Here is a 12,276-nt window from a genome sequence, read left to right as displayed (position 1 = left end):
CTTGCAGAGGGGCCTCAGTGTGAGAGGGCACTACTTGCTAGCACAGGGACGGTTTGAGGAGGAACAGGCGTACACGGGAAGGCCAAGGGCTGAGCCATCTGAAGACCTGAGGAGGACAGCCGCTGAACACAGGGGCCTGGGACCACGAGGGAAGGGAACTGGGCACACACGTTCCATGGCCCCAGCATACAAGAGGTTTTCAAAGTTCCAAGATTAGATGGAGACCCCTCAGGGAAAAGGACATGTAGAACTGAGCCTTGAGGAACTCACACTCATAAGTTATGCTGAAGAGAAGATAGCAAAATGGTTGGAGAGGCTAGCCTAGGAGGTAAGAGGGTAACTAAGAGCACTTGGTTCTTCATAAGGAGAGAGGATTCCAGGGCCCAAGTCGCTGTGAGCTGCTAAATGGAGTCAATGGGATCCTTGGATTTCTGCCAATGTTTCTGGCAACACAGAAGGTACCAGTGACCTTCACAAGACAAGGCATGTTCTGGTGGAGGAATGGAAGCCAGATTTTAGTGAGCTGAATGACGCTCGTTATATATAAAGCTTCATATTGTGCAAAACAATACACAGATGGATACACACATATAGAATAAAAATGTAAAAATATGCATAGGAGTCACACACTCCAAAATCAAGAGGTTATATCTAGAGAGAAAGAAATATGAATACGACAGTGGAGAAATATAAAGGGAATTCAACTGCATTTGTAACAATATTTTTCTGTTAACAATAAAAGGTATGAAGCAAATGTGCAAAAAGTGAAGATTCATCTGACAAAGCTAAAAGGTAGATAGATGGTTATGTATGTGACATTTCATATATGCTTGAAATATCTGATAACAGTAATTTTTTTTAGGGTGAATCAAAGGTGAGGCAAACAATTCTTCCAAGAAGCTGGCTATGAAAAAAGCAGAGAAACAGGGCAGAGCACGGAGGATTCTTATTTGTAAGCCTATTTGTGTATTGGTGGGAATATGCTGAGGAGGTGGGAGACAAAACATAGGGTCCCACCAAAGAAGCCCTGACGGTGGGGGCAGGGTGGAGAGAGGCAGACTCTGGACAGGAGGAGAGGGTTCCTCCTCTGCTGTAATGAAGAGGAAGGAACAGAAAAGGATCTGAATGGGAGAGGTGTGTCATCTGGGTGGAAATGGAGAAGAGGGGCTGCTGCTAGGAAAACTCTGTTTTCTCAGTGTGTAGGGGGCAGGGTCACTGGTTGGAAGCAAAGTAAGGAAAGCAGAAAGCCAGGGCAGACAGAAGTGGGTGAAGGAAAAGGTCAAGGCCAGGAGGTCACAGGAGCACCAGAAGGCTGCTCACTTGGGCTGGGCTCTCAGCATGAATGATACCCACAGGTTGGGTAGAGAAGACCTTGAGTCAGGTATGTGTGAGCAGCGTGATCAGGAGACTGCGCCCGGGAGGGCACAGACGGTTGTAAGGTGAGAAGATAAAGGTGGGGACTGCACTGCCCGGCCACCTGCAATGAAGTCAGCAGGTACCACTCCTGCACTCAACCCCCAATTAGCACTGCATGGCTGCTCCGATAAACACCAAGAAAGCAGAGGAGAATCTTTAAAATGAAAGAGACCAACACAGGGAAAAGAAATTGAGAAAAAATAACAATGCAACGGAACATCATAAAACTGAACTAAGTAAACAACAGAACATATAATGTTAAAATGTTGAAAGATGTTTACAAATTTGATTAGAGGAGATTTCTAAAACAAAATGAAATAGTTTGCCAATTTAATTGAGGTTATGAGTCAAACTAAATATTATAATATAAATTCTCTCTTCCTCTGTGAAATGAACAGTAAATCCTAGTTAAAGTGTTCACTTGCAAGGCTTTTCTTCCAGCCTCAGAAACAAAGGAGTATTAAAATACCAACAAGAAGTGTGTCACTGCTGACTACATCCCCATCTAGCTACCTAGCTGACTCCACTTACCTTCCAGCCTCTTCACCCTGGTCCCTCTTCCCAGAAACTTTGCTGCACTTCTTGTCAAAGGCCTCTCCTCAACCCTGTTTTTGTAAAGCCCCTTCTCCTAGGAGGCTGTGAGTAGAGGCTGTCTTCCCAGTACCTGGTGCATGCCTGGCGTGAAGTGGGCGTTTACAAAAGCATTCACTGTTAAACGAACCAACAATCTAATGATAGCAGTTGAAAAACCACACTTCTACATAAAAAGGCCTTTTTAAGAACCAACAGGCAAAGGCCCTCTGGAGCCTCTCCTATCTGAACAAAGGGCACTGATCTCCCCAGAGTCAGGGTTACCTCAGCAGCCCCTCGCCAGGATCGCACTGCTTCCTCCAGTTCCGATGTGTGGCCCATGCCAGACAAGCCGCCGCCACTGCTGCTGTTCTTTTTTTCTGGCACAACAACTTCAGCAAAGCAAGAGTGAGCCACGGGCTGTACCTTCTGTAACGCCTGGGTCAAAAACTGGAAATGGACCTGCACCACTGTCAAGAAGCATCGTCCCAATACCTGTGAAGACAAGAGAGTCAGGGACTTTCAGGTTGTGGGTTGCTACTGCATTACTGCAATAAATTCTCAACTATCAATTTGAGTAGAGGTAACAATTAACTGGAATTCTGAAATCACATGGAAGTTACAAAGTCACCATGCTTTAGAAGGATCTGCCTTTGTTCTCACATTTGGACCTGGGTGGCCCGGTGCCTAGAAGTCAAAACTTTATAACCAAATTGCCAACCTCAAGGTTTGAATGGACCTCCCCACTTCCCACCCAGCCTCCCTCACTCCTGTCCTCCACTCTCCTCATGTGGACTCTTGCTCACACCAACCCTGATTGTCTGTGAGCTCCAGTGGAATCACAGCAAGCCACAATTCCAATTCTGTCCACACAGTATGCAGAGGGCAGAAGAAAAGCCAGATGATTAGAAATCTGAAAAGTCAGTTTGACTATAAGAACATATCCACTGGAAATGGAATCCAAAGATACAGGTTATTTAGTAACAGCGTTATTAACATAGTAATTACATAGTTATTAACATAGCTGTATGTCATATTTCCAGTCTTATGAAACAAAGCCGACAGACCTGTTTATTCAGAGTTAACAAAACATACTGGTAAATCCATGTGTCAGAACAGGAGAAAACCATTTGCTTAATACTAGTATAGCTGATTGATACAACAGTCCATGAAAGCAGAAAATTCACTTTAAAAACTACTAAATATGTAATGCTATGTTAATATATACTATTAATATATAATTATAAAAATATGTGTACTAAAAACATACAACATACCACCAACAGAAGATACAAATGTGCCTTATCTGCCAACCTCTGGTACTGGCAAGAGCTATTCTCTGACACTGTTTGTTGTTCTCTGTTTGCTTTCTTGTGTTAATTCCAGCTACAAGGTATTCTCTACAATTTCCTATTTCTTTTTTCTTTAAAGGAGTTAAGAATTTGCTACTTGCAAAGCAACTTGAACACTTTCCAGATTACTGACATTTTCCCTCATCTTTTAGTTGTTTTATCCATAGTAAATGTGACAATAACAACAAAACTTTATTGAAACTTTTTTACATGCCCCGTAACATTAAAAAATATATACATTTTGGCCATGCCATGTGACATGTGGGATCTTAGTTTCCCAACCAGGGACTGAATTATGACATTGAAAGCAGAGAGTCTTAAACCACAATGCTGCCACGGAAGTCCCTCAAAATATTTTTAATGGAAAGTATTTCATATTTCATTGGCCTATAGAGTGGTTTACTGACAAAAAGTTACTTCATGAGTGTGCGATTTATCCAACTGGAGAACAGCAGAGGGCCCAATGTTGCCAGTATTTCATGCACTGCCTTGGGGACATGGTGAAGGTTTCCACTGTCTTTTACAAGGAACTAAAATTCAACCCCAGTGCCCACACTTTGGCCTGTTACTGTCCTCTGAAGCAGGCAGAAATAAGAGCCCACCTTGGACCTCTCACCTCCCAGCACACATTTCAGATGCTGCCCTTCCCTACCCGCACTAGGCAGAGCTCTTCCTCCTGGAGGAGAGTCTGGCAAGTTCCCAGTGGTGACACTTACTCCCTCTGAATTATTTTCCCCTGTGGAAATCACCAGGACAAAACTAAAACAAACACATAAATCTCACATCACAGCATCCTCCCTCTACAGGGAACAATCAGAAAAACAGGCTGAATTCCCACCCCAACCCCCTGGGTTTCCACTTACTCCCTCAAAGCTCTTCCCCCTCAGAGATGGGCAGAGTGAGCCACACAGAGTAAACAGACCTAGTAACCTGGAACTTGTGACACAAACAGAAGAAGAAGGATTTAATTAGCACTGCACACAGTATCAGCCAGCTTGAACGCTCAGCATGCACCTCACTTGTTCGAAAGATTTCACATAGATTCTCTCATTCAATCCTAGGAACAACCATGTGAGGCCATTCCCATTTCACAAACAGTAAGACTAAGGCACAGAAAGGTTATGACACTTTGCCAAGGGGACACAAACTGAATTTGGCAGAGGGCTCACTTGACTCAAGTGTCTATGCCCTTAGCCAGCATGCACCTTGCCCTCAACAAGATCTACACGCCTGGAGACAGCTGTGTGCTGGCAACACTGAAACCAGACACATGACGGAAGCTCAACCCTAACTGGCTTAGGCCAGAATGCCACGGTGTTCTGAAGCTCCACACAGAGCAAACCCAGGAGGACTGAAGCCAAGTCCTCAGGCACACAAACTCTTCCCCGTCCTTCTTCCGTGACCTCTTGGCAGGCTGCGGCTGAGGGAGGAGCAGGGAGAGAGAAGTGACATGCCATGCGCCATCTGCCCTGGGCTCATATTCTTTCAGCTTCTGACAGACACAACTGAGTCATTCATTCTTCAACAAATGTGTAATATGTACACATATTACACATATATAATATGTACACATAATATGTACAAAGCACAAAAAAAGCTAGAGGATACTATAAGAAACACAGTGAACAAGTCACTGTTCTGAGGGTTACCTTCTAACAGTGGGATGTGCAAAGTCAGGGGCTACTGGAGAAGGAACACTGAGGGGCGAGGTGGGAAGGAAAAGGCTCTCTGAGGAAAAGAGCACGGGAACAAGGTGAGTATCCTGTCCGTCCCATCTGAAGGGAAGTTCTAGGAATGGCCTCTGAAGGCCTGACGCAGGGTCCTGGGCCCGGAAGAGGACACGCTGATCATGCTGCCAATGGCAGGCTGGGGGTTAGGGAGGGTCCTCTTGCTGTTGAGGGCAGGATGGTGGAAAGAGGACACCGCTGCTGCAGGAATAAATGGGGAGAGATGGTGGTCAGTTTTAGAAGCGGGACCTTCGGAATGTTGCCGCCACCACTTCTCACATGCTTGACTTTGGATGAGACGTCTAACTTAAATTTCCTCCTTATATATAAGAAGTGGAAAAAATAAGGCCTCAGCATCTCCCTCCCCCAGCTCATGAAGTACGGAGCACAAATTATGGTTGTAATAAAATATTTGTGTTGTAAACAATTCACTAAAAAGCCAATCAAAATGATGGTTACTCTGAACCTTGGAAAAGCTATCTAAAGAATGAATAGAGCTATTCTGCAAGTGTACCTAAGTAACAGAAGTATAAATACCACCTTCTCTGGAGAGAGGACTGAGCTCAACCTCCAGCCTGCCTCTGCCCACCTTTTCTATACAATATCTCCTGTCTTAGCCCAGCTTCCTTCCTGTCACAGGCTCCATCCTTCCTGACCCAGGAATGTGCCAGTCCTTGGGGTCTTCCTGAGAAACCTGGAAAGCAATAGAGACTCTAAAGTTATGAATCTGAAAACATGTGACCCAAGGGCCTAGGACAGTTACTTTCTCTTTAATTTTATTTTTAAAGTTGCATCTATTTACTTATATATTGACAGAGCAGCATGTGGGAATTAAGTTTCCCAACCAGGAACTGAACCCATGGCCCATGCATTGAAAGTGCAGAGTCTTAACCACCAGACCAGGGCTGTCTCAACTTTCTCTTCCACAGGGAGACCATTTCCTGGATTACGGGATCCCATGAAGATGCAGAACAGATGTAGCAAACTGAAGCACAAATGAGTGGTCAGTGAGATTAAAATGTCACTGGAGCTACAGAATTCCACGTCAATCAAGAGCTAATTACTGAGTGTTTAACCCATATCAAGCACTTTACATGCAGTGAAGTGAGACTGTGGGGTGAGAGCAATTGATCCATTTTACAGATAACAACACCAAGGCTTAGAGAAAGAAACTTGCTCCAATGTCAAGCAGGTAATAAGAGGTACAGTAGGGATCTGACACTGAGTCTAACTCCAAAAACTGTTCTAACCACCAGGCTGTGCTATTTTCATATGACAAGATCCAGGAGGTAGTCACAACAGTGGCTAAGGATGTCACGAAGGGGAGGGGACCCCTGTGCAGGAACCCTGATGAACAAAGACTGAGAGGCATGGCTCAGTCTTCTCTGACAGTGGGAAAGGTACTGCAACAAACTTAACAATTGTCTGCGGCACTTCAGGGTGGCAGGAGTCTTGAAGTTCATGATTTGCATAGCAGACAACAGCTAAGACTGGTTGCAAACAGCAATGATAAAATGGGAGAGGGCACATGGAGCTTGGGAAAAGGAGCAATTTCTGTTACCTCTTAAGGAATTCCAAGCCCCAAAACATCTATGTCGGCCTTCAGCCCATCAGTCTCATTCAAGAATTATGAAGAAAGCAATCAGACTTAATCTTACCCTTGGCATCTGAATTTAAAAAAAAAACAAACCCATTCATCTCAAAGCATCCCAACTGTATGGAATTTGGGGCAATATGAGGCTATTATCAGAGCTTCATTAAGAGAAACATCTTAGGGACTTCACTGGCAGTCCAGTGGTTGGGACTCTGTACTTCCACTGCAGGAAGTATGGGTTTGATCCCTGGTCGGGGAACTATGATGCCACATGCCATGCAGTGGCACAGCTTTAAAAAAGAAGGGGAAAAAAAGAGAGAGAGAGAAAGAAATATTTTGGTATGACTTAAATTCCTCATAAAAGCCCAACTCCTGAATATAGACAATAAGTGACCTTGCCACTACTGCTTCCAAATATCCATGGAGCATTCTGGATTGTAAACAGCCACTGAGCATCTACTGAAATAAAACCTTGTTTTCTCGGAATTGCTGATGGTGGAGGAAAAGGGTACATGTTCACTTTCCCATGCCTCTATAAATGGACCTATATAGGGGGTTATCTTTATGGCTATAACCAGGAAACCTTTTCTTTTCAGTGATTTTTCTATTTTATTCATTAAAACAGATTTTAGTTTAAGGTCATCCTGTTTTGAGCCCCAAAAGACCACCCTTTCTATACAACCTTGGTCAATTCTACCTTCCTAGAATATTTTCAAAATTTTAGTTACTCCTCTTCCAGGGCCACAGCCTTACTCAGCCCTTACTATATCCCCACGTGTTGAAATTACAGACTGCCCAAGTCCACCCCATCTGTGACACACCTTCTGATTTTCACATCAATACACACAATGTCTAAATTCATTTTCTACTCAAAGTCACTGAACAAATCATCTTTCTCATACCCCTGCAAAGTGACGAACAAGTAGAAATGTCGCATATGCCATAGTGTCAAACATTTGGGTTCTAGTATTTACTTCTGATCAGTTTAAAAGTCAAGAATGAATGAAATGAAGTCAATCCGGATTGGTGGCTTTTATTAGAAATTTCAAAGTCATTCAATCATTTCTTTCTCTTCAAAACTTACTTGTACCTTAAACATTACAGTTGGTTCCAAGTGTTCTCAATCTTTTGTCCTTATGATAATTCCACAGTTATTACATAATGACCTAACCAACAGAACGGAATGTGATATAAGAACCTAAATGTGTCTCCAGAGAAATAGAGAATGCAGCAGACCATGCCTGGACTATGGAAAGTACTTTATGGAGATTAAATTACAGTATGAAAATGTAAAAACCAAGCTCAACCAAAAAAAAAAAAAAAAGTAAAAACCATGAAACTAAGATGTATAGCCTGACCTAAAAACTGATTAACAGTGAGTGTTTAAACTTTTTGTTTTTTAAAGCAATTAACAAAACAATAATCTCTTTGCAGTTGGTATCAACCCAGAGCACAAAGAAGCTGCCATGCTATGTAAAGGAGAAAGAACTAGCGAGAAGAGAAAGCTAACACATGCCCAAGGATGGATGAGCCAACAGCAAACGTTAATCATTCAGACAAGATTACATTCTGCCCCTGATAAGCTGCTTTACTGCTGGGAACAATATCATCAGACACAGTTTCTAAACTCCTGCTTTACAGGCCAAGCACTGTGATCCACAGAAACTTTTACACCAGTAATACATATTCATTGCAAATATCTTAAGAGGAAAACATAAGCTCAATAAAAAAACAGTATCAGATATACTAAATAGATACAACCACTGATTACGTTTGCAATATAGCCTACATTTGAAACTGTTTTTCTCTTTTTTTCCAAAATTAGATCATTTTATGTTGTTTTGGGGTTTCCTTGATAGTTCAGTTGGTGAAGAATCTGCCTGCAATGCAGGAAACCCCAGTTTAATTCCTGGGATTGGGAAGATCCACTGGAGAAAGGATAGGCTACCCGTTCGAGTATTCTTGGGCTTTCATGGTGGCTGAGCTGGTAAGAATCCACCTGAAATGCGGGAGACCAGGGTTCGATCCCTGGTTTGGGAAGATCCCCAGAGAAGGGAAAGGCTACCCACTTCAGTATTCTGGCCAGGAGAATTCCATGGACTATATATTTCATGGGGTTGCCAAGGGTCAGACACAACTCAGCAACTTTTACTTTCATATGTTGTTTTAGTCTGTTTTCCAAAATAAAATATATCAAAAATTTATTACCATGCAACACACATAGGAAGTTTTATATTTTAGCTACATTACTATACATCTTTACATAACTAATAAGTATAATTATAAACTATCATCCAGGACATGAAACAGTGAAAGGCCAGTGACAGGAACTATGTCCATGTCAATTATGGTAGACAAAGGAGGAGGGGCAGTTACTGCTCAATGGGCAGAGATTCAGTTTGGGAAGATGAAGTTTTGGAGGTGGACAGTGGTTGATGGCTACAAAAAATATTAATGTACTTAATGCCACTGTATGCTTCAAAACTGTTAAGATGGCAACATTTATGCTATGTACAGTTTACCACATTAAAAAAAAAAAGCAGAACTGCTGCTAGTTACCCTCTCTGCTACCATTCTATTCCAAGCTACAGTCATCTCTTGCTTGGATTACTGTAAAAGCCTCTTAACTGATCTTCCTGCTTCCTTTCAATTAGGATTAGTTTTATCTACACATAACAACAACAACAAATGCAGTGGCTTATATAAAATCAATGTTTACTTCTTTCTATGATGAAAATCAGCAAGGAGATCAAACCAGGCAATCTTAAAGGAAATCAGCCCTAAATATTCATTGGAAGGACTGTTGCTGAAGCCAAAGTTCCAATACTTTGACCACCAGATGCGAAGAGCCAACTCACTGGAAAAGACCTTGATGCTGAGGAAGACTGAAGGCAGGAGAAGGGGATGAAAGAGGATGAAATGGTTAGATAGCATCACTGACTCAATGGACATGAATTTGAGCAAACTCCTGGAGATGGTGGAGGACGGAAAAGCCTGGTGTGCTGCAGTCCATAGGGCTGCAGTGAGTCCGACACAACTTAGCAATGTGAACAACAAAGGTGAAAATAAATCTAGGGTTTGGCAGTCCAGAGCTAGAATGAGGGCTCCTGGGTATCAGAGGGAGCCCAGTTTCCATCTTTCTGCCCTTCATCCTCACACAAGACTTGAATATACTTAAATTACCTCACAGTTCTAAATAATTAAATGACCTTCAGCCATTGTGCCTGCATTCTAGACAGTAAAAAACTGGGGGGAGTGAGGAAAAGGGAGCACCCTTTTTCCCTAAGGAAACTTCCTCATAGTCTCATCCAAAATCTCCAGTTACATCTTCATGAATCAGAACTTACTCAAGTGACCACTCCTAGTTGTAAGGGAGGTTGGGAAGTATAGTTCAATTTTCAAGAACAATATTCCTGAAAAAAACAAAAGCAAACAAAAAACCCTCCAGAGTTGGTTATTCTTTTGGCTATACCATGCAAAATTCCATGTTGTGGAACCTTAATTCCCCAACCAGGGATCAAACCCAGGGCCCAGCAGTGAAAGCACCAAGTCCTAACCACTGGACTTTTAGACAATGCCAAGAATCCTTTGAAGGAGGCCCACCCTGACCCTATTTGCAAATGAACCACTACCCTACCTGGAGCATCCTTCTATTTTTCAGACAGGCATTGCTCAATGTTCCATCCGCAGAGAGGTCTTTCTTCTACCTCTCTTCATCATTCTTTTTCTTCATAGTACCTCTCACTACCTGGCATTAGGTTTGTATGGGCCATTTATTTTTTGTCTGTTTCCCTAACTAGGAGTTATGGAGAAGGAAATGGCAACCCACTCCAGTATTTTTGCCTAGAGAATCCCAAGGACAGAGGAACCTTTCGGGCTACAGTCCATGGGGTCACAAGAATCGGACACGACTGAGTGATTTTCACTACTACCTAGGAGTTAAGCTGAATGTGGTGTGGTGGGCTCTTCTGTTCTGCTCCCAGTCACATTCTCAATGCCTGGCACAAAGCGGACAATCTTTCTGTACATATTTGTTGAAAGAAGAAAAAAAGCAGTTGCTACTCTCCACATAAAAGCACCAATCTAGGCCAAGGGCAGCATGTTGACTGAAGAGCTGAGGGCAAGACATCATGGAAGCATCTATGTGCAAATGTTATTACCCGTGAACTCTTCCCGCTTTCTTTCCCTGGACAGCTCTTCTGCAGCCAGCCCATGGACACCAGCTGCAACCCTGACTTACTTTGAGGGTGATATCCCCAACAGGCTGGGGGGAGATAACAACTCTTCTGGAGAAAGAAAGGCTGTAAACCATGCAAGGCTTTCCTGCGAGTGACACACTTGCCCAGAATGAAGAATCAGGTATAACATCTCATGCCTTGGAACTGTAGGCTTATTCTTTCAAACTGAGAACCAATACTGTAATTAACAGGTATGCTATTGAGGGAATTAAGGCTATATATAAGGGCCTAGAAAGGTGTATTTTCCCTGTATGTTTGTGTATGTGTACCTACTTGTGGTTTTCTGCCCAGATACATGAAACAGTTAATAGTGGTTCTACGTGGGACTGGGATGGAGCTGGAAGAGAGAAGCATGACCTTTGGAGAAGTGAACTTATGGCATTCAGAAATGTTTGTATTTTTTACCATAAGTAAGCATCACATACAAAATAAAACTAATTAATTAAAATTAATAATCAATAGTAGTATATCCAAAGCATTCTCATTAAAATGAGAACCAAAACAAAGATGCTCATTCTTAAAAAAAAAAAGAAAAAAGGTGCTCATTCTTAAAGCTCATTGTTTTATATATTAAAACCTATGCTGATAGAGAGTTCCCTGGTGGTCTGGTGGTTAGGATTTCTGGGCTTTCATTGCCACGGACTGGGTTCAGTCTCTGGTCAGAGAAGATTCCACAAGCCATGCGGCGTGGCCAAAAAGTAAAAGTAAAACCTATGTTCAATGCAACACAATATGTAACTACTGGAAAGGAGAAGATATATATAGATGACATGATCACATATACCAAAAAACCCCAAATAAACCAACTGAAACATCAGAATTATTGAGTCCAGCCACAGAGCAGGAGATAAGACAAAAATTTAAAAAATCAAGGGTGTTCCTATGCTACAGAAAAAAACTTTCAAATAAAATTTCATCCTGGGCTTCCCTGGTGGCTCAGTGGTAAAGAATCTGCCTGCCAATGCAGAAGACACTGGTTCAATCCCTGGGTCCAGGAAGATCCCACATGCCCAAGCACCACTACTATCGAGCCCACGCGCCCCACCTACTGAGCTCGAGAACCCTAGAGCCCACACTCCACGACAAGAGAAACCACTGCAACGAGAAGCCCACACACCACAACTAGAGTGTAGCCCCTGCTCACAACTAGAGAAGAGCCCGCACACCAACAAAGGCCCAGCATAGCCAAAAAAATAAGTAAAATTTCATTCACGGTAGTAACTAAAATAAAGATTAGTTAAGAATGTTAAAAATACACACAGCCACTAGAAAGGAAATTATGAAACTTTACTAAGAGACATAACTGAAGGCTTCATACAAGACATAATAAACTGCTAAAACCCTGAAAACAAAACAATTCAGCAGGTGTTTCCAGGATC

The 12,276-nt window shown here is 42.5% G+C and overlaps 1 protein-coding gene across 3 annotated transcripts in view; it reads right to left on the bottom strand.

The window, feature by feature from the left end:
- Nucleotides 1-12,276, bottom strand: part of GARRE1 (granule associated Rac and RHOG effector 1) — an 80,988-nt gene that overhangs the window by 24,605 nt on the left and 44,107 nt on the right. For all 3 annotated transcript variants that reach the window (XM_065925778.1, XM_065925780.1, XM_065925779.1), the window contains exon 3: nt 2,272-2,481. In XM_065925778.1, coding sequence (XP_065781850.1) covers nt 2,272-2,481 — 210 coding nt within the window. The remainder of the gene's footprint in view (nt 1-2,271; nt 2,482-12,276) is intronic.

Source organism: Muntiacus reevesi, chromosome 2 (genome assembly GCF_963930625.1).
Source record: "Muntiacus reevesi chromosome 2, mMunRee1.1, whole genome shotgun sequence".
NCBI lineage: Eukaryota > Metazoa > Chordata > Mammalia > Artiodactyla > Cervidae > Muntiacus > Muntiacus reevesi.
Note: the sequence above shows the minus strand (reverse complement) of the source record. Positions and strands in the feature narration are given on the sequence as shown.